This window comes from Equus przewalskii, chromosome 5, assembly GCF_037783145.1.
Source record: "Equus przewalskii isolate Varuska chromosome 5, EquPr2, whole genome shotgun sequence".
NCBI lineage: Eukaryota > Metazoa > Chordata > Mammalia > Perissodactyla > Equidae > Equus > Equus przewalskii.
The window spans coordinates 53,504,789-53,527,604 of record NC_091835.1 but is presented as its reverse complement, the minus strand read 5'-3'; the positions used below and the strand labels follow the sequence as shown (position 1 = coordinate 53,527,604).

The 22,816-nt window shown below is 36.0% G+C and overlaps 2 protein-coding genes across 6 annotated transcripts in view; one reads left to right on the top strand and one right to left on the bottom strand.

Moving 5' to 3' along the window:
* Positions 1-528: 528 nt before the first annotated feature.
* FGFR1OP2 (FGFR1 oncogene partner 2) lies at positions 529-22,301 on the bottom strand. 2 transcript variants are annotated; one of them, XM_008515832.2, is made up of 7 exons: positions 21,784-22,301; positions 12,989-13,125; positions 10,292-10,409; positions 9,175-9,317; positions 6,663-6,776; positions 4,014-4,127; positions 529-2,617 (listed from the first exon to the last, which is right to left on the bottom strand). In XM_008515832.2, exons 2-7 carry the CDS (start codon positions 13,121-13,123, stop codon positions 2,480-2,482), a joined length of 762 nt encoding a protein of 253 aa, XP_008514054.1. In that variant the 5' UTR covers positions 13,124-13,125; positions 21,784-22,301; the 3' UTR covers positions 529-2,479. The 2 variants fall into 2 exon arrangements, with proteins under 2 accessions (XP_008514054.1, XP_008514056.1); XM_008515834.2 differs by lacking the exon at positions 6,663-6,776.
* INTS13 (integrator complex subunit 13) overlaps positions 22,187-22,816 on the top strand; it is a 29,930-nt gene continuing 29,300 nt past the window's right edge. For 2 of the 4 annotated variants that reach the window (XM_008515831.2, XM_008515830.2), the window contains exon 1: positions 22,473-22,738. The gene's annotated coding sequence lies outside the window, so the exon portion shown is untranslated. Of the gene's footprint in view, positions 22,295-22,472; positions 22,739-22,816 lie in introns of those variants that run through there. The other 2 variants (XM_070620855.1, XM_070620854.1) reach the window with 2 other exon arrangements.

The following is a 22,816-nucleotide window of genomic DNA, read 5'->3' as shown; positions in this document are numbered from 1 at the left end:
AGAGGACTGAAATCAAGCTGGGTTGATTTCTGGAGGCCCTGAAGAAGAATTCATTCCACACCTCTCTCCTGGCTTCTGGCGGCCCCTCACCATCCACAGGATTCCTTGGCTTGTGTAATTCTCTGCCTCTGTCTTCACATGGCTTTCTCCTTGTGCCTCTCTGTGTTTCAAATCTCCTTCTCTCTTATAAGGACAACAGTTACTGGATTTAGGGCCCATCCTAAGTCCAAGATGATCTTATCCTGAGATCCTTAAATCTGCAAAGACTCTATTCGAAAATATGGTCACATTCACAGGTACACCAGATTAGCATGTGGGCATAACTTTGCAGAGACACCATTAAACCCACTACAGGTGATAAAAAGGTTTGCAGAGTCAGCAATGAGTTGCTAGCCAATTCCTAAGAAATATAGATAGAAGTTGTTGCTAAGTACTAGTATTGTGATAAGCAGAGAGAAAAAGCCCTAAAAATAAACTGTATGTAACAATAAATGTAAGTATTGTTTTCAAATTAAATTGGAGACCATATCAATTTTAATCACTCGTCTTTATTGATAAAATAGGCCCCTATGCAGTACATACTCTCAGACATAAATTTAAGGTTCTGCTTGAAAAAAAAAAAGTCTGGGATGGAATACTGTTGCTATATAACAAAGTAAACATCTTTAAACACCAAGATCTTAAAATTATATCCAAGTAAGAAGACCAAGAATAAATTAACTCAACTTATTTGTTTACAAAAATAATTATTTATCAAGTAATGTCTTATAATAGAGCTGCCTCAATGAACTGCCTCCGACTAAATCTCAACTGTGTAGCTTATTTTCTTTAATTCTAACTTGGGATGGAAACTATATAAATCAATGTGCCATCAAATTAAGGGCTACTTTCCCAAAAATCAATAGAAAAGTTTAAAAATAAAAACTGTCATTTATTTATAAAATATCAATTAAGGCCTCTGAATGAGAAAAGAAATCTAATGTTAGGGCCATTAGCCCTTTTTCTATTCAATTAGCCCCATCAACCCCATTTACCCAAAACTTAAGGTAGAAAAATTCTGAAGTGAAAAGTAGTTTAGAATTTTACCAATATAAGAAATTATACATAAAAATTACCATGTGAATATTTCTTTAACAAATTATATACTCAAAAGTAGAATTTTCTATTGTGCTAATTTTAATATGTATTTAATATAAGTGAGTATAACATATTTAATCATATTTGATGCTCTTCTTTTATCCTTTTATTCTATAATCACCACAAAATAAGAAAAATTTAGATTTCAATTGATGTTAAAGCACATTTCTATTTCTGGTGGCTTTTAAAAATTTACATACTGGATATATATTTTGTAAAAAAATCAAACAAATACTTGTAAATCCATAGATTTTTCCCCTCTTTTGACTGAAAGGTTATAAGAAGAATCATAGGTTTGAGGACCAGATGGAGCTTAAGAATAGATTCAGAAAAATTATTTTTTTGAAATTTTAATTTAATTTGAAATTTTAATTTTTCTGTATCTCTTTAGAGTAATTACTTTAAAAAAAGAGTTCTATGAGGCAGAGGAATTCCCAATTTACTTTGAAATTACCATACCTAGCTTGCTATATCAAACATTTCAACTCTGTTAGCTAAATAAATGAGCTATCTAATATCCTTAAAGATCAACCAGAGAAGAAAAAAATCTCATCTTCATTATTGATTTAGAACCAAAACTTATTCTTTCAAGAGTAGTTTAACCTACTAAATATGTCTCTTATAAGATCTTCTTTCTTAGAAAGTAGTATTCCTTCTCTTTCATTCCTGAAATGATATTTCATATACTTAAGTTATGGACAATTGTTAGCTGAGTATTAATTATGGTAAATTAGCCAAATTAAATTACCTCTTTTGTTTATGGTATACATAAAACATTCCTAGAGCCTTCAAACTGAATTTTCTTTGACAACAGTTTAAATTAATAAAGGCAGACAGGCAACCATTAAGGCCGAAGTCTCGCGGTACATAAGCTATTTGTTAGCTCTGACACAGGAGAGGGAGGATAAAATTCAGTATGACAATCTTCCGTTCACAAAACCATGGCAAAATGTGTATCTGAAAATTGGGATAGTTTTATGAATTCCCAGCTTTTACTGGGAATGTGTTTATCAAAGTATCATCCAGATACAAAGAGCACTGCTGAAAGCTCCCGCTATGTTCAGCCGTCACTGTGATCATCTGTCATTTGCTCACCAATTAACAAAGGCTTAATTTCTACTTTTCAATTAGATTTCGGAATAGAGTCTATGACCATTAACTATGCATTTTTTTCGCTGCTGTCTCTTAAAAATGTCATTGCCAGTGCACTGTACATATTATAGAAAAAACATAAAACAAAGGGTAGCTTGAGATTGATTTTTCTGTTAATCCATTCCCTTTAGCAGGCCAGTCCCAGGGCCCGTCTGGAGCCTTGTAAGCAGCTCACAGACTCAGAAGCTCTTCAGCTCTTCCGTAGGCTCAGGTCACTATTGGTCACTAATGCTGACAAAGATGTGCTTTCTGACACATCATCTTTCCTAAGGTTCAAAAATGACTCTCGAGTTATTTGAAGGATCTCTCTCAAGCCTTTGTTTTCTTGCTGCAAGAAGGCAAACAAAAACAAAGATGCAGTCACCACGGTAGCTATAAGAGTACAAACATAAGTTAAGAAAAGCCAAACATATAAAGGTTTGACTAATAAAAAGCAAGTTCTATCATTGGCAGAAATGTACTAAATGACATGTAGTTGAAGCTGACAACTTGAACCCAGGGAACACTTTTTTAAAGAGCTAGGAATCGTGTTATTCAGCGTCTTCCACCACAGCAAAGCCTTCTCATTCATGCAGCTATAATTGTAGACGGAACCTCAGAAATTGCCTTATTTTAGAATCACAGTATGATGAAGAAAATAACATCCAGCCTTATATTTATATAAACTCAGAAAGCCTGTGAATAATACCCTGGGACTAGAACCTCTTAGTACTTGAGTACTTTTATTACTTTCCACAATGGCATGGAATGCAGGACAAGCCATCTGGTTTGCTTCCCTCACTAGAATTTGACAGCAGCAGGGCTGGCTGAGTAGACTGTGATATTTTTCAAGACAGAAAGTAAATGGTCAAATCTAGCAATGGTAAACAACTTTCCCTTTTCTTTCTAGATCAAGAAATTTGCAGACGTTTAAAAATAACTTTCATAATTTATTCTTTACCACTCTGTCTTGGGTCTTACTTTCTAACTTTCAGTGGTATAAAGCAGGGTCAGCAAACTATGGCCTGGCTTGAGGCCTGTTATTGTAAATTAAATTTTACTGGAACATAGTTAAGCCCAATCTTTCTTGTGTGTATGGCTCCTTTTGTGTTACAATGGCACAGTCGAGTATTTGCAACAGAGACTATCTGGTTTGCAAGCCTAAAAGATTTACTATCTGGCCCTATACTGACAAAGTTTGCTCTTAGAGAGAGAAATCATTTTTGGCCCTCTATATCCAATTTCTTCACCATGATTTCAAAATGAAGCTTTTAAAGTATAAAAGTTTATTCTACTGATTCGAATTATTCAAATGACTTATGCTTTACACTACCACAAAATCAAGGACAGATGACACAAAAGATTTTATATTCCCCAAAAAATATAAGTGCCCAAAGAATATTATTTGTGGACTAAAAATTTTTCCCTTCATCGTGATCTCTAATAAAATGAAGACATTTTTTAAATTACTAAAATGAAGAAGTATATTCACCTAATAACAGAAGCAACAAAGAATCAAAAAATGGATTTTCTCAAATACTGGTATAAGTTACTACTGATCCTAGGCCCCTGCATTACTGTATAAATGGTCTTGCATTATACACCCATATAACCAGTAACCAGGTGAAAAAAAGAACATTACCAGTATCCCAGAAAAGTACATATATATTTAAAAATGGGATATATTTTCTGGTAGAAATCTTTGTATGGACAGTTTTCACCTACATTTGCAATTTAAAACTTACTTCAAGTTGAAATATTCGTTCCTGCTCCTTGCAACCGTGTTGCTCATCAATTTCAATGGCTTTCCTCATTACTGCTGCCATTTCAGTTATCTGGTCAACATGTGCTTGTAATTCCTGAAAAAAAGAAACGGGAGTTGCAAATCAGTGAAATACTTTATTATTTTTATTTTTGGATCCTCTCCTTTTTATAAAATCTGCATTGCCACTTAACATGAATGTAATATTCTTACATTGCCATTTAACATGAATGTAATACATCAAACAGACAATTACAAGAAAGTTGACTGACCATGAATGTGCTTTTGAAATCAGATTTCTGTTAGGACTAGAATTAAGGATAAGCAGCACCATACAACTAAACCCATTAGCAAAAAGAGTACTCATATTTCACATTGCTCTCACCACAAATGATCAGCAACTTTTTCTTTTTTGCACCTACATACACTATTGATCAAAGTAATGGCAAAGATAAAAATTGTTGACACATTCAATCTGTTTTCCCCTGAAGCCTTCATGATTTACAAATCTTTTCTGCTATTATCCATGCCTAAAAATTGATCTCAATCCAATTTAGAAACTTTTCTAGATTATAATCCTCCTTGAGAGCAGGAACTGTATCTCACTTATATTTGCTTATTATTTAGTGTTCAGCACTATTCAGTAAAATGAACAGAGTTCTACTTTTGAGTATTAAAATATTAAATTGCTTTCTTTGCAAACTGTTCACAATATAACTTCAGTATAAAACAGACATCCACATTTGTTTCGTGCAGCAAGTAGCATAAATTTCTTCCAATCTCATTCTCTTATTCTTTTTTGCACACCTATGATATGCCAGGCACTGTGCTAGGCAATAGGACTATGAAGCCTGTTAAGATGTGTTCCCTGATTTCAAGGAGCTTACAGTCAAGTAAAAGAGACAGACAAAAGTTTAAAATCAACAGAAACTTGAGAATAATCATTTTTTCAATGAACAGCTTCTATAAACCATTGTTCACTGGCAATTGAAGGTTATTTTATTATAAGGCCAACACTTAAACATAAAAGTTAATAGCTCCCCAAATAAACATTGTCTCTTAAATAGTTGTATATACTGTATTTGCAAAAAGGATTTGAAAAGGACCCCCCCAAAACCAGTAAACTATAGAAGAAATATGGAGAACAAATAGGAATATCTTTAGCAAACCACACATTTACTATCTTCTTAACCAACAAAAATAATTACATTACTTTAACGGGGAAACCTATACAATGCTAATACGCAGAAAGAAGGCAAAATGAAGCACTAATCTACTCTGTTCAATATGGTGCTATTTAAATTTAAATTAATTAAAATCAAACACATCTAAAAAAATTAACAATTTAGTCCTCTAGTTACACTAGCGAGACTTCAAAGTGCTCAGTAGCCCCATGTGGCTGGTGGCTTCCATATTGAACAGCAACAGATAAAGAACATTTCCCCCATTTCAGAAAGTTCTATTGGACAGCTCAGGATTAGATTACAGTATCAAGAATGGTAACAAGACAAACATCTGTCATATTCTGCCATAGTTAAAAAAAAAAAAAAAAGCTTAAAATCCCTCCCACTGTAAAGGAAGCATGATGTTTAAAAGCAAGTTAAGTACAGATAACTGCAGCAGCAAACTGAATATGGGTAATCAATCAAGAATCTGAATACTAACAGCTTTCGCAGTTTATGATTTGGTGTCCTATGGCACTGACCTAGGTTAAAAGACTACACAGGAAGCTAACAATTCTTTACTCTTAAAATGGAAGAAAACAAAATACCACTCATCCTTTCAGGGTAGAGTCTGTTCTCATAAAATCATCACGAGAAAAAAACCCCAATACTTCAAACAGAACAGTATCTTTATAAGCCCAGTTCATGGATGGTTCACTTATTACAATAAAATCTTTAGGGAACTAGCACAGATCTTTTAATGGGCATGAGAGGCCAAGACCTGTGCTTTCAAAACTGTCTTAAAGGCAAGAAGAGTCAGCACCGTAATCCTTGAACTGTCTTGAAATGCCTTTCATGTCTAACTTTTGTTTAGGTTTATTTCAACTTTGCTCAATAAAGACCTGTCACAATTAAGTTAAAGAAAAAAAGAAAAAAGAAAGTTAAGACACAATGGAGAGTGTACTACTATACTTAATCACAACACCCAAAGGAAGGCATTTTTATTTTATTGTGGACTCAAACTAAAGGACTACAAACTATTAAAAATCTGAATTACAACAGTTCACTTAAAGTCTGATTCAACAAAATTTTTATGAAATCAGATGAAAATTACTGCCAAGAAAACACTTTTGATGTCCAGAAAGAGAATAACTGTTTAAAGCTTACTAAAATTTTGCAGCAACAGCTAACAAGAGCAACAAAATGAAAAGCTAGCCTGAACAACCTGGAAAGCCTGCATTTGTCTAACAGGCTGTGTATGACACAGTACACAGAAAATTAATGAGAGATTTAAAGTTTCCACGCTGAACATTTTTGCACAGCTATCAAAAGCACAGCATTTCTTAAAGAAATTTCATTTATTTGCTGATTTAATCCGGCAGGAAAATTCAATGTAAAAGAACTTTTTAAATGGAGCCCCCCACCACTTCCATCCACGCCCCAAAAGTTGACTGTATTATTTAGTGTACATTCTGATTTCCTTCCAAGTGCCTCCTCTCCAGTCCATGTTGAGGTGCTTCAAGGATGTGTCGAGATGCATCAAGGAAGAATCCTTCGGAGCTGTTACGATGTACCATGTCAATCTGTAGTACAGAGTCATTATAATGTTAATACGGATATTATCCGTAATTTAAAAACTGAATGAGTGTTAGTTCATGCGTGTTAGCCAACTGTTTGAAATGTTTGTTTTTTTAAGATTTCCAAAAAGGCAGCTGTTCAAAAATAATGTAAAAATGAATATTTGGGTGAAAATGAGTTCTTCTCAAACATTTTATTGATTTTTAAATGTGTGCTCAAAAACTTCAAGGTGAGGGCAAAATTCCATATTAGTCTCAAAAAGGTCTCTTACTCCAAAATGCTGTCACGTGTAACTCCATCTGTTACCCCAAAATGTGTTATAATGAAATTATTTTTGTGTTTAGGCATATCAGAGCACTGGTACCTAAACACGTCCTGGAATCTCATATTTCTGTGCCTTTATTATACAAGTTTCTCTGCTCACTTACTTCTGCTTAGTGCCCCCATCTCAGTAATTAATTCAAGGCTAGATTTAGATGGATTTCTTCCTTTCCTTGACACCTTCTCAAATTCTCCTCATGAGAACTAATCTTGCGTCCTCTAGTGTTCCAGTAATAATTCATATCTCTATTTTAGGATTCATCACATCCTTCCTTATGTTAGATAGTTATGTTTGTATCTGTATCTCCCATTACACTGTAAGCTCCTATGGTAGAACAACGGAACTTACTCATTCATTCATCTTTTTAATAATAACTAAGCTAGTGCAGGTGTTAATAAATGTTCATTTAATTGAGTCGAAGTGTCTCCTTTTTGGGAAAAATCAAAATCACAAACATTAATATGTATTAGTTAGAATTAATAACAAGTAACTGAACAGTCATTTTATGAAAGGCAAGGATCAGCACTTAGATGAATAATTCAATCTACATAATGAAAAAGGATGGTTTACAGCTATCATAAGAAATGTTTAACTTTGCTAATTAATAAAATAGCTCTGGTGAATTGTAAAATTTAATGCGTTTTAGAAAACATTTGCTTCTGTGGTAGATGCTACCAGATGGGACTAGCAACCTGCAGTATCTTATTCTCAACACTTTTTTGTCACACTATTCTTCTCTTTAGATCTTAAAAAATTTATTTCTTAGGTTATTAAACATAGGGCCATTTGGAACTTCTCAAGATTACATTTATTTGACCAATAATTTTAAGTCAATTCATCTTTGTACCTTAAAAAAAAATTTTAAGCTATACATTTAAATTTAAATGTTTTTATAATGATCAATCTCATTAACAATAGATACATTTTATATTCAAAAGATTACCACTTAAATATCCAAGACTTTCCTTTTGGTTAGGAAATGAATAGCATAATTAGATAACATTAAACTCATTTTAATTATTTTACTATTTGACACAGACATATCTATTACTAACTTCCTTAATATGTAAAGTTGTCACACAAAGATCTATTTACTAGGTATTTAATTTTAATAGAATTAATAATAATTTAAAAATACATACAGGTACCAACATGGAAGCAATATTTTAAAGAATCTAAAATGTGTTTCAATAATTGAGAAAGATAAAAATGTCTTACAACAATCAATAGTTCTTAAATAATACTAGTTATAACTAATAATAGTTAGCTCACCATTATCCAATACAGATAATGACCTAGTAATCACAATCTACTCTAATATTTTTATTTCACACCAGCAGTTAAAATTCAGTTTAAAATAAAATGTAAATGGGAAAAGATTATTTTACTTGTCTTTATAGCAAACACAGAGACATAAACAAAGGGGAGAGACACAGGGATGACAACAAGTAAGATGAACAGAAGGAAAAACACTGATTTCTAACCACTCAGCCCTGTCTCTAAAAATGATGTTAACTGATACACGACTTGGCGGGAGGGAGACAAAATTTCAATATATTGGTTCTTTTCCTCTCCTTCAGGCCATGGTTTTTCATTGTAATCAGGATTACTTATAGTCTGGATGAAAATAGTCTTAAGAAAAATAAACAGTCTTCAGAAAAGAAAGTCTTAAGAAAGACAAATCTACCATTAGTTGCTTTCAGATTTTTAAAAAAGTTTTCAGCATTTCAATTTTTGTTTTTGTTACAGATGTCAATACACAAATCTATTAGAGGAAGTATTTCTTAAAAGCAGATAACCTTATAAAAATAATTTTGAATTGAATAGACTTACCTTTATTTTCCAAATAAAGTTTATTTTTGAATATGTATTAAAGCTACTAGGGAACAATGGGAGTTAGAAGAATAAATCAAACAAAACGATATGTAACAAGAAATGAAAAAAATAAGAAAAAGCAGAAAATGTCAAAAAGATGAAGTATTCAGTGTCATGTTAGATACCTGTGATTTTAAAAAATAACCTGAACACAAGTTAACCAACTGTCCTTTTCCATTTCAAATTATATTTATGGAATGGATTACCTTGGAGTGCTGCTCTTTTAACTTCAGGATTATACCCGGATCATCTTTTTTGCTAGCCATTAGCAATCTAAACATTTGCTCGCGATACTTGCTCATTATAAGTTCCAAGGCAGACTGATGTTCTTCCAGGGATGTACGTAATTCTATCAGGAATAACAGTGTATTTTATTCAAATTTGAGTTAAAGATATATAAAATATTCTCTTCTACATTACATTTATCAAAAAAAGCAACTTACAAAGAGGGTATTTTAAAAAGAAAACATGATGTATAAAAACCTAACCCTATAGAAGCAAAAGATACCAAATGGAGTCCTTCGTTAGTTTTTTAAATGACCATTTTAAACTCATTTTTTGAGAATAATTTCAACATTTACTGAACAACAATAAGCATCAGATGATGCTTTATATTAGGAAAACCAAAAGACAATGAAACTCAGAGTCTAGTGAAGAAAACAAATACATGAATAACTTAATACAACATGGTAAGTGCAGAGTGGAACTCGACTCAAATATATATGAGAAGTGTGTGGGGAGAAATTAATGAAGGCTTCACAGAAGCACAGTATTGAGATGAACTTGTGTTCCTCGAGTTGAGGCATTCTAAGCAGGGAGGCATGAAAGTGGATGGTGGTTGGATAAGAAAATAAGCATACAGTGAAGGTTCTCAAGCCAAAGAATAACATGATCAGATACACTGTTGAAAACTCAGTCTAATGCCTGTGTTGAAGATGGATTGGAGGGGGAAAAGAGACTGGAACTAGGGAGACCAATTAGGACATTTCAGGCAAGAAACTATGAACACCTAAGCTGGGGGCCAAAACAGTGGGACTGCAGAGAAACTGAGTTATTTAATAGGTAACAACAATGGCGCAAACTACATATTGAAGGTGACAATCTAAGATGACTCCAAGTAAGGTAGACATTCATATATAGGACAGGACAAAGAGCAATAAATATGATATAGGCTTATGGACTAGAAATAAGACTAATGTCAAAATGCAAATTTAGTTGGCCATTTTCCCATTTTTGAAAATATTAATTGGTCCCAAGTTGATAGTACAACTGCAGATTAAGGTTCTCTTCTGATTTGCTATACATAGTGATAATATATCTTGCCTTTATTTTCTTGTTGCAATTCTCTGATTTGTCTGTTTTCTTGCTGGATTCCCATGACTAATGTGGACCGTGGCCGATGTCTTGCAACTTCATTAAGTTCTTGAATTTCTTCCTGATACTAATAGAAAGATTAAAAAAGAACATGTGGGGAGAAAATATTTGAAAATATATATCTGAGATATATATATCTGATAAGGGTCTAGTATCCAGAATATATAAAGAACTCTTGGAACTCAACAATAATAGGAAAAAAAAAATTAAAAAATGGGCAAACAAGATAAGTAAGTTCTGGGGCTCCAATGTATAGTGTGGTGACCAGAGTTAATGATACTGTATAATATGCTTGAAAGTTGCCAAGACAGTAAATCTTATATATTTTCCTTACACACACACACACAAAGGTAAATTATGTGAGTTAATGGAGGTGTTAACTGATTTTATTGTGGTAATTATTTCACAATATATGTGTATCAAATTATCACATTGTACACCTTAAACTTATACAATGTTATATGTCAATTATATCTCAGTAAAGCTGTAGAAAAAAATGGGCAAAGGATTTGAAGAGATATTTCTCTAAAGAAGATATACAAATGGCCAATAAGCACATGAAAAGATGCTTAACGTCATGAGTCATCAGGGAAATACAATTCAATACGACAATGAGACACCAGTTCACAACCACTAGGATGACCTTAATCAAAAGGACAATAACAAGTGTTGGAGAGGATGTGGAGAAATTGTAACCATCATGTACTGTTGATGGGTGTAGCTGCCTCAGAAAACAGTCTGGCAGATCATCAAAAAGTTAAACACAGTTATTATATGACCCATCCATTCCACTCTCAGGTACATACCCAAGATAAGTGAAAACACATGTCCACACAGAAATCTGTACACAAGTATTCACAGCCGTATTATCTATAATAGCCAAAAAATAGAAACATTCCAAATGTCCAACACCTGATGATTGGAGAGGCACAATGTGCTGCATCATTACACTGGAATATCATTCAGCAATAAAAAGGAATTAAGTACTGATACATGCTACAACATGAACAAACCTGGAAACATTACATTAAGAAGTCAGTCACAAAAAGCCATGTATTGCATGATTCTATTCATACGAAGTGTCCAAAACAGGAAAATCCATAGAGATAGAAAGATTAGTGGTTGGCAGGAAGTGGGGGAAGGGAGAGCTAGGGAGAGGCTGCTAATGGATACAGGCTTTGGGGTAATGAGTATGTTCTGGAATTAGATAGTGATTATGGTTGCACAACCTGTGAATAAACTAAAATCCAATGAACTGTACCCTTCAAAAGGGTAAACTTTACAGTATGTGAATCATATCTCTAATAATAACAACAATAATAATAAAAGAACATGTGCAAAAGAAATGTAAAATTGATTTTTTTCAGTAAATGAGAACCTACCTTTAAAATTGCTCTCCTTTATTTTCACGGCATTTTGATGAGCCACTTAGTAACGTATTCATTATAACATTCTGGTTAACTCTGGTTGTCAAACCTCTTTTTTTGGTGTGTGAGGAACATTGGCCCTGAGCTAACATCTGTTGCCAATCTTCCTCTTTTTGCTTGAGGAAGACTGTTGCTGAGCTAACATCTGTGCCAATCTTCCTCTAGTTTATGTGGGACGCCCCTACATCACGGCTTGACGAGCAGTGCTGGGTCTGCACCTGGGATCCGAACCTGCGGACCCCAGGCCGCAGAAGCAGAGCACATGAATGTAACCACTACGCCACCAGCCAGCCCCTCAAACTCCTTTTTTCACAACTTCCGAGCAGATATATGTTCACTGGAATGCATGAGTCAAGCTAGACAGGTAGGGAGGTGTGTCATCTATTTAGGGCAACAGAGTTGCAAAACAAAATAAGTAAACTTGCTCCGTTATTTCCAGCAGCTTTGTTAAAAGTAGTATCCCAGGGTTGCTGCCTTTAACAAAATGGATGAGTTTCACAACAGTAGGCTATGAAAATACATTCTTGTCCACTGATTTCCATCATATTAGAGATTTTATAATTCTCTCAGAGTTGAAAATTTTTATCAGAAGAGGGCTTAAAATGGTAGCTAAACTCAATGGCCCAGTGGATTGTTCTTATACAATAATAAGGATAACAAGAAGTGAAGCCCTTTTCATTTCTTCTTTAATTGGCATTGTTAAATGAAAAATAACGTATCAAGTACAAATGCAGTAACTGCACAAGGTATAAACCAGATATTACCTTGCATCATTTCCAAAAACTATTTTGTTGTTAAATGACATCACTTAAGTACTTGTATAGAGAAAAATATAAACATTTCCACATTATAAAAATAAGAGACACAGCACAATATATGTCAATACTAGTAAAAGATATTATCTGGTCGTTGTCAAATGTATCTACACCTAATAAATTAATATACTTTCTAAACTCAAATGTGCTTTGCTGTCAGAAAAACAAGTGATCAAGCCTACAGGTTTTAGAAAATATATACATATAGATGTCACATGAACATGACAAAACTATATTCTAATTTAAAGAAAAACTGAACTTTCTAACTTCAAGTAAAGCTACTTTTAAATTTTAGAGAACCTTAAAAAAACTAATTAAGCAGAAGTTTATGATTCAAGCAATACACAAATGTCAATGACTGCTTTTTTAAAAAATGGAATCAGCAAGAAAGAAAAAAACCAGACCTGCTTCATGGCTTCTACTCGCTTGTTGAGAGCCGTGGTTTGCTCAATCAGAGATTCCGCAGCATCGTCGTGATCTCGCAATCTTTCCACGAGAGCTTTAGCATCAGCAAGCGCCTTCTCAATTGTGCAACTCATTTCTAAAGGAATACCCAGAATTAAAATAAAAGTCAAGACCGGAAACAAAGCCAGCATATCACCCTATTTTAGTTTCATGTTAACACAGATACACTTCTTAGGCTGCATTTGTTACAGGATTGTTCACTGTCTGGGGAGAAAAACCATCTAAGAACACCTGTGATTTTGCTTCTGTTAGGATGGCACAAGCTTGACAGTGAAATTATAATATTCAAGAAAACCGGAACACATATAAACGATTTGTGGACATAATCAGAATGTAAACACCTTGAATGTATGGTGGCAAAAAAAAGTACACATCCAATGAGTAATTTTATATTGTATAGAAATTGCGCCCTTCATGAGGGCATTCTCTATCCGTCATTTGTGAAAAAGGCCACTTTACTAGTCTGTATCCTATGGTCAATGATTGTCGGTCTCTGACTATAAGATCCTTTCTAGCCTCTGCTTGGTCAGGTGACCTCAGACACTGTTCACAAACACATCCTATTGATCCTTAGTAAATGGCACAAGTTCTGACTTAGAACAACACTGACCATTATGGGAAACTTTTGATATGTTAAAATCAATAAATAATATTTTTAAGAGGAGCTCAAAAAATTAGAAGACAATACATGAAACAGTCAATGGTTAACTTCTTCAACTGGTATGCTGAGATCTCAAAACAAAATTTTAATTTTAAAATAATCTCTCTCAAAACCTTTAACCTTCTGAAACTTACCGTCCTTGATTTTTTCTTTCTACTAAGTTTTACCTTACCTTTTATATGAGCCACCCTTTCTTCAGGGTTTTCTCAAAAAAATAAAATCACACTGTAAAATCACAAGGCCAGAAGCCAGGTCTATAGAAGTTAAATTAAAGCTCTGGAATAGATCCAAGTTAAGGGCTGTAATTAAGGGCTATAATTTTCATCAGCTTTAGGAAGGCAGAAATCTGCTACAGAATGCAGGACTTTGTTAGATACTACGACACTGGACTACAGATCTGCTCCAGCCAGTTCAATTAATTATCGGCCTCTCAGATACAGAAAAATGCAGCAAAGTAGAAAAGAGAAGATTTAAATAACCCAACTGTGTAAAAGTAATAATAAAAAAAAGAAAATATAACACATCAGGCAGTTTCAGTAGGCTTTCATTTAAGGTTATATTGAACAAAGATTCAAAATTGTAAACTAATTAAGATGAAAAAATAGACGTCAGAAAACATTCAAACAGTATTCTTAGTTATACCCAACAGACGAAGCAAAGGGTATATTGCCCTGTTATTAAAAATAGATTCAAATGTGAATACAAGGATTTAATTAAAATAAATTAAAATGTAAAACTGTCAATTTAGAAAATATGCAACATGCGACTAGATATTTCCAGAGAGATTTAAGAATTAAACAGTTTGGAAATTAAGACAATTTCTGGCTCTGTAGATAAAACCATCAAAGGATTTGTCTTCTAAGATTTAAGAGGTTTAGATAATGGTACCTGAAAATATGATAAGCAAAAGGGCCATTAAAGGAACCAACGTCCCATATTGGCTAAAACACAAAAGGACAACTATCCAAAACCTGTCCAAGATGCTGCACCAAGGGAGACTATAATTATTAAACTTGTGTAACTATTCTATAATAGTCCTAATTTTTTCTTTTTATTTCTTTTTTTTTGGTGAGGAAGATTGGCCCTGAGCTAACATCTATTCCCCTCAGCCCCCCCAGTACAAAGCTGTATATCCTAGTTATAGGTTCTTCTAGTTCCTTTATGTGGGATGTGGCCTCAGCAGGGCTTGATGAGCGGTGACAGGTCTGCACCCAGGATCCAAACTAATGAATCCCGGGCTGCCAAAGTGGACTGTGAACTTAACCACTTGGCCATGGGGCCAGCTCCAGTCCTAACTATTGAAGAAATAGTTATAACTATTGAATTTGTAGTTAAAAATCTTTTGCAAAAAATCTCAACTCAACAGTAAATTCTACCAAACATAAGAAATACCATCAATCTTACGCAGCCCCTTTGAGAAAATACTTCCAAACTCATAAAATGATGTCAGCAACACTCTGATACCAACGCCACACAAACACACTCCAAAAAAAAGAGGGGCCGGCCCAGTGGCGCAGTGGTCAAGTTCGCACGTTCTGCTTCTTGGCAGCCAGGGGTTTGCAGGTTCGGATCTCGGGTGTGGACATGGCACCACTTGGCAAAAACCATGCTGTGGTAGGCATCCCACGCATAAAGTAGAGGAAGATGGGCATGGATGTTAGCTCAGGGCCAGTCTTCCTCAGCAAAAAGAGGAGGATTGGCAGTAGTTAGCTCAGGGCTAATCTTCCTCAAAAAAAAAAAAAGGGAAAACCACAGACCAATATCCCTCATGAATATAAATGCAAAAATCTTCAAGAAGATACTAGCAACTCAAATTCAGCAATGTATAAAAAGAATAATATACCATGACCAAGTAGAGTTTATCCCAGAATTCAAGTCTGTCTCAATACTCAGATCAATGTAATCCACCATAAAAAAAAACACACACACTTGATCATTCCAATCAGTGCATCTGAAAAAACACAACATCCTTTAATATTAAAAATTCTCTGCAGGGGCTGGCCCCGTGGCCGAGTGGTTAAGTTCGTGCTCTCCACTGCAGGCAGCCTAGTGTTTCATTGGTTCGAATCCTGGACGTGGACATGGCACTGCTCATCAAACAACACTGAGGCAGCGTCCCACATGCCACAACTAGAAGGACGCACAACAAAGAATACACAACTACGTACCAGGGGACTTTGGGGAGAAAAAGGAAAAAAATAAAATCTTTAAAAAAAATTCTCTGCAAACTAGAAATAGAAGAGGATTTCCTCAAATTGAGAAAGGACAGTTCCAAAAAAATATAGCAAATACCATACTTAAGAGTGAAAGACTAAATGTTTTCCCTCTAAAATCAAGAACAAGACAAGAATGTCCCCAATCGCCCCTCCCATTCAACATCATACTGCTGCAATAAGGCAAGGAAAGGAAATAAAAGACATATAGATTGGAAAAGCAGAAATAAAACTGCCCTTATTCACAGCTAACATGTTGTCTATGTAGAAAATCCCAAAGAATTCAAAAAAAGAACTCCTATTACTAATAACTTTAGCAATGTCACAGGATACAAGATTAATACACAAAAAAATCAATAGTTTTTCTATATATTAACAATGAGCAATTAGAAACCAAAATGTTCAAAAAAAACATTTACAATAGTTCAAAAAAATGAAGTTTTTAGGCATAAACCTAACAAAATATATGTGGGATATGTACACTGATAACTGCAAAATGCTAAGGAAAGAAATCAAAGAGGGCCTAAATAAACAGAGAGACATACTGTGCTCACAGACCGGAAGACTCAACATAGTAGGGATGTCAGTTGTCTACAACTGATCTACAGATTCAGTGCAATTTCCAATCAAAATCACGGCAAGATTTTTTTGGTAGAAACTGATAAGCTAATTCTAAAACTTCTACAAAAATGCAAAGAAACTAGAATAGCCAAAAGAAATTTGAAAACAAAGTTGGAGAAATCACACTACCAAATTTTAAGACTTACTATAGAGTTACAGCAATCAAGAAAGCATGGTTCTGGCGGAGAACATACAGAAGAGAATAGAGTGCAGAAATAAGCCCACAGAAACATGGCCAATTGATTTATGAAAAAGGTGCAAAGGAATGTCAAAGGAGAAAGGATAGTCTTTTCAACTGTTGCAAGACTGGACATCTATATACCAAAAATTTAACCCCGAAATAATTCTTAGACTTTATATAAAAATTAACTCAAAATGGACCATAGATCTAAATGTAAAATGAAAAGCAGGGAAAATCTTTCTGACCTGAGATTAGGCAAAGATTTTTTAGACATGATACCAAAAGCTTGCTTCATAAAAGAAAAATTTAATAAAGTAGATTTCACCAACCTTTGCTCTGGAAACACACCATTAACATAGTCTGAAAAGACAAACTACAGACTGGGAGAAAATATTTGCAAATCACATATCTGACAAAAGACTTGTATCTAGAATACATAAAAAACTCTCAAAACTAACAGTAAATGATCCACTTTTTAAAATGAGCAAAAGACTTTAATACTTAAGCAAAAAGATATATGGATGACAAATAAGCAAATGAAAATATGCTCAACATCATTAGCCATTAAAGAAATGCAATTAAAAACCATAAGATCCACTACACCCCTACTAAAACGGCTAGAATAAAAAGTACTGACATACCAAGTGCTGACAAGGATGCAGAGCAACTGGAACTCTCATACAGTTCTAGTGAGAATGCCAAATGATATGGCTCTTTTGGAAAACGGTTTGGCAGTTTCTTACAAAGGTAAACAAACAGCTACCATATGACCCAGCAATACCACTCCTGGGTATTTACTGTACAGAAATGAGTAGATAAACAAACTGTAGTACATACAGTCCATACCAGGGAACACTACTCAGCAATGATATACTGATACAGGCAACAACATAGATGAATCTCACCAGTATTATGCTGAGTAAAAGAAGATATCTCAAAAGGTTACATACTGTTTCCATTTACCTGGCACTGCCCAAAGGACAAATCTATAGTGATGGGTAAGAGATCAGTAATTGTCAGGAGTCAGGGGTGAGAAGAGGGCGTGGCAGAAGGGAGTATTCTGGATGACAGACAGTTGTGCATCCTGATTGCGATGGTGGTTACATGACTCCGCATACCTACTAAAATGAACAGAACTGTACTCCAAAAAAGGAAAATTTTATGTTAATTTTAAAACTTAAAAAAAAAAAATCACTCCCTGTTCCCAAGGTTTTGCCTTTGTCTTTAACTCCTCTGGTGTTTATTTGCAGGTATGGTATAAGGAAGGTAACTACTTGCATTTTCTTTTTCATATGGGAACAACTAGTTGCCCCCGTCCCATTTATCGGATAGTACACTCTTCCCCCACTGAATTTTTTTTATTGAAATATATTTGACATATAACATTATGTAAGTTGTGTAGGACATGTTGATTTGATACATTTATATATGTAATATGATTACCATTGCAGTGATAATTAGCACCTCTATCATGTCACATAACTATTTCTTTTTTGTGACTGGAATACCTCCACTGAATTTTAATGCCACATCTGTTGTATTTTGTTTCAATAAATCTGTGGATATGTTTCTGAGCTCTCTATTCTCTGGGTCTGTTTATCTATCTCTCTCTACATCAACAACACACTGCCTCAACCGTTAGAGTTGTAAGATATGGCAAGATACCTTTTTCTTCTTCAAAATTGTTTCACCTACTCTTCGCCTTCTCTCCAACCTAATCCAAACCAAATGGACCTCCAGAGCTCTCTAGAGTAAAATCAAACTGCTAGGTAACCATTTTAATTAATTCAAACTGTTGGTATCTTTTTGAACCTGAGGAATACTATCTTATATTGTCTTTTGGTCAACAGGACAAGTGTTATTCCCATTTTATCAATGAGGAAATAGACTTAGGAATTCCAAATATAAGAAGCTGAATGACAGCACCAAACAGCAAGGAAGGAGCCAAGCTAATACCAGAAATGGAATTTCTGATCCCCAGTCTAGCACTCTCTCAGGAGCCACGGTGAATCCCCACGGCCCTGTTTGCTTTCACCTATGTAAAAACCATCTCAGCTTCCCTGGGTGGAAAAACAAAGCAAATTCCCTGACCCTACTTCACCAATGGGACTGCCAGGATACTGTAAAAATTGCCTTTCAAGCCAGCAATAGAAAATAAACGGGAGTGTAAATGAAGAATAGATGAAAAAAATAACAAAACTCCAAGTATTTTTCCTTATAACTAATAAAAGCCTGGCATCCACTTTAATTAGGTATCAGAGTTAATTACAAGACCAATAAATGTTTACTCATACGTTTTTCTGAAATTACAATTAACATCCACTTTAAAAAACATTCTTTAGATTGCATAATGAAATACTACTATCAAAGTGAACTATATTTAAAATTTGTTTTGTAACTATAACAATATACCTAATTCAGAGAAAGGAATTATAAACATCAGGTAATTCAAAGCATAATTTTAGTGGCACTTCAGAAAAAATGACACAAAGTTTCTAAGAATTTGCATGTTCATTTCCTGTATATGAAACCACAGAAAAGTTTAAAGTATTTTATAATATGCATTTACTATGCCACCTTTTTTGAAAACCATTGTGCTTTGCTCCCTTTTTTGGCTGGTAAGTGGAGTGGGAGGAAGATTGTTTTCCAAACTCTCTAACAAGTTTTAAAATTTAAAAACAGACTGGTTAAAAAAAAAGGAGTATTCCCAATTTATTTGCCTATTTTTATAGTGCTTGTCTTAACTAGTCAGAGTGCACTTATGTTATTTTCTCTAGGTAGGCCCAATTTCCAGGTGAAATTTTTCTAAAGCAGTTTCTCCTGCATTAGCCACATTCTCGCCTACTTTCCCACCCAAAGACATTTGCAACCAGACTCCTGGCAGAGGGTTCAGAACATTCTGCTACTGAAAAAGAGAAACTACCACCCACCCAAGACAGCAACTGCCAGCTGTTTAGTTTTAGATTTTGGTTAAGAAAAATTTAAAGAAATTCAAGTCACTCTTCCTTCTCCTTTATCTATAAATCGACTATCCTATAGCTGGACCTACACAGAAATATTGTGACTACTGATTTACCATAGAAGTATCTATAAATAACAATCTAGTTTAGTTAAAAAATTTTATTGGATTGTTCAGGCAGGTGCCTCTCACGTAAATTAGTAGGTAATATTGAGAGACACATATGGAAATAGCAAAATAAGGCACAGCTATGGCTTTCTTAGAAACTTATACTCTAAAGAGATCGAGAAAGAATGCATGTAATTTACATACAAAAATAAGGACCTTATACAGACATATCACTATGTTTGAAAGCACAGAAAATTCTCACTATCCTTGAAAACGATGGAATGAATACATATTTGGAGTTTTATGAAGTAGCTTTAGGAAGAAGATGAATTTTTAAAGTTGGAAGGAACAGAATTTGAAAATAAGGACACAGAAGAATTTTTTTTTAATACACATTACCTTGGAATTGTGGCTAAATATAAGCTGCTTATACATATATGTTCAAATAGGTATGATGATTCAAGAAGAACTTAACCTAATCTAAACCAGTTATTTCTAACCTGTGGGACAAGGAATCATCACAAGAGCTGCATGGATGTACACACAGCAAACATGGTCTGTCATCTAAAATATTTCTCCCACATATATATCCCATTATTTTTTGAATATAAACAGATACGGGTATAATAAAACACAAAATCATTTAAAAGCATAGTTTTTTGCCATTATTCATCATCTCAATCAGCAAATACTAAAAGCACAATTACTTGTGTGGTAGGGGTACAGGGTTCCTCATATTCAAAACAGGTCAGGGGCCTTTTAGCTCATATACAAGGTTCCTTCGGGCTCTAAAATTCTAAAATTTCAAGGTAACTAAGGACTCCTACGGTGGATCTTTAGAATGATTACATTATAAATATGTGTACATATGTATACATAAACAATGCCTGCTATATGCCAAGCATTGGACCAGCTTTTGTTACAAAGATGAGGAAGACATGATTCCAGACTCAAGCTCAAATAGGCACAAGGGACAGACACGTGAACAAATAATATAACCTAATAAATACTGCGGAAAAACTGTTTCAAGTGCTTTGGGAGCACAGTGGTATTATCAATGTCACCTGAGGGAGTCTGAGAAGACGATGATCTATGAATTGGGTCTTGATAGGTAGGAAAAAAAAAAAGAGTACGCATTCTAGGCAGATGGTACAGCACATACAAAGGCACAGAGTTGTGAAAATGCATGACACGTTTGGGCAAACAGCCAATATTCTGGTACGGTTGGATATTAAGGTATTTGGAGGAAAAGCAAGATGAAACTAAAAAGGTAGAATGGACTGGGGCAGACGATAAAAGGCCTGTATGACATGCTTAACAATTAGGACTGGATTCTGTCAGCAATACGGTTATCGAAAAAGTTTACGGCAAGGAGTGATATAAAGGGATTTGTATTTCAAAATGTTAACTCTATGGAAGGATGATGGTGGGAAAACTAGTTGGGGAGAACAAGTGCAGAAATTCCGGTGAAAGAAGAAATAACAGTGCAGCGCGAGTGGAAAAGCAGAATCAAGGGCGGAGGTTTCCAGTTTAGACAGCTGGAGGGATACTGGTACCATCATCAGAGATGGGGTACAGCAGGCAGGAAGAAAACCAGGAAAAGAGTAGTATTCCTTGGAGGGCAGTTGCAAGAAAGAGGGAATGGTTATCCCTGTCATATGCTGCAAAGAAGTAAACTGAAAACCGAAAGGGGTCCCTCTTCCCTCCCCTCAAGGGTGAGCTCCCAGGTGGGTGAGGCAGAAAGAAAACAGACATAGAGGGTGTGTCCACAGGGTGAGGGCCAAGGCTTCTCATTAAACTTTGCGCATCTCGGTCCCGGAAAGAGGAGCTCAGCGCCGGGGCAGGGGAGAGGAAGTACCGCTCCCAGGAGCGGGGAAGCGGCCAGGGCCGGCGGCCGGGAGTTCAAGAGGTGCAGGGCACCCGAGCGGCCCAGAGCAAGGAAGCTGCCCACCCGCCACGCCCGCTCCTGTCCCTGGATGTATTCCACTTACTCTGGTCTCAATCCCTCGCAGCCGTCAGCTGTGGCGATGAGGACTCAAAGCCTCTGCCAACGAGGACCTATGCACCCAAGGGAAGAGCCTCCTCTCGCCTCTTCAGCTTCTTTCAGCGAGCAGGCGCACAAACCGGCAGAGGTAGCGGAGAGGCAGCTCTGGGGTCGGCGGAGCGCAGCCCCATCACTGGCCCGCCGTAAACCTCCGCTGACAGCCTCCGACCAGCCCTCTCAGGGCGCTCCAACCTCGCGAGATTTCCTTCCTGCGTTACCGTGGGGGGCAGAGCCGAGAGATCTACTTGCGCCTTCCCGCAGACATGCGCGAGAGGTGGGGGCGGGGTCCCTTCCTCGCCCCTCCCCGTTAATCTACGCTCCGGCTTTTGCTTGGCCTCTCGCAAAGTCTCGCGAGTTTCTCTAAGGGAAACTGGCCCAGGGTGGAGAAACCGAGAAGGGGAGACCGGGTGGGGGGGTCTGGCGTGTCCCTGGCCGTGGCTGGTTTAGCTGGTGGTATGGTTGGTACTTCGCTGTTGGGAAGGCTCTTAGGTTGCCCGGATCAATCTTCCCAATGAGTGATTGGGAAAATCAACGGGGAGAATAATCTTGATGGTCGGAGGCATTTTTTCCCTTGGTTCCGCCCTCTTCCTGTTTAGCGACCTGGGCGTCTAGCCCACGGAGGGGGAAGGGCAGCTTGGCGGGGCTGTCGAAGAGTCTTTGCGCACGCGCAAGTCTGAGTGTGTGGGTGTTTCTGTTCATGCGCACGCGCGCGCGCTCCTGCATTTAGGAAGCCTGGGAAGGACTGGTGTGCTAGGAGATGAGCGGGGAAAGCATAGCCCCCTGTCTTTGGTACCAGACATTCCTGATTGTGCGCTGACCCTTCCCACCCAGCCAGCAGCCTTTTCCAGAGTGGCTGTGGTCCATAGCCTCTGTTCGTTTTCACTGCAGGACCAGGCACGAAAGTAAGCGAACCTCGATCCTGAGGTCTTCCGTATCCACTCACCTTGTACTTTCCACCCCTCACCCTCCAGCAGTGTGTC

Excerpts from the sequence above, each read along its gene's own strand:
- FGFR1OP2 (XM_008515832.2), bottom strand. The coding sequence starts at position 13,123 with ATGAGTTGCACAATTGAGAAGGCGCTTGCTGATGCTAAAGCTCTCGTG. Across the intron at positions 10,410-12,988 it reads GAGTAGAAGCCATGAAGCAG|TATCAGGAAGAAATTCAAGA; the intron begins GTCTGGTTTTTT and ends TCTTTCTATTAG. Across the intron at positions 2,618-4,013 it reads AACGAATATTTCAACTTGAA|CAAGAAAACAAAGGCTTGAG; the intron begins GTAAGTTTTAAA and ends GCCTTCTTGCAG.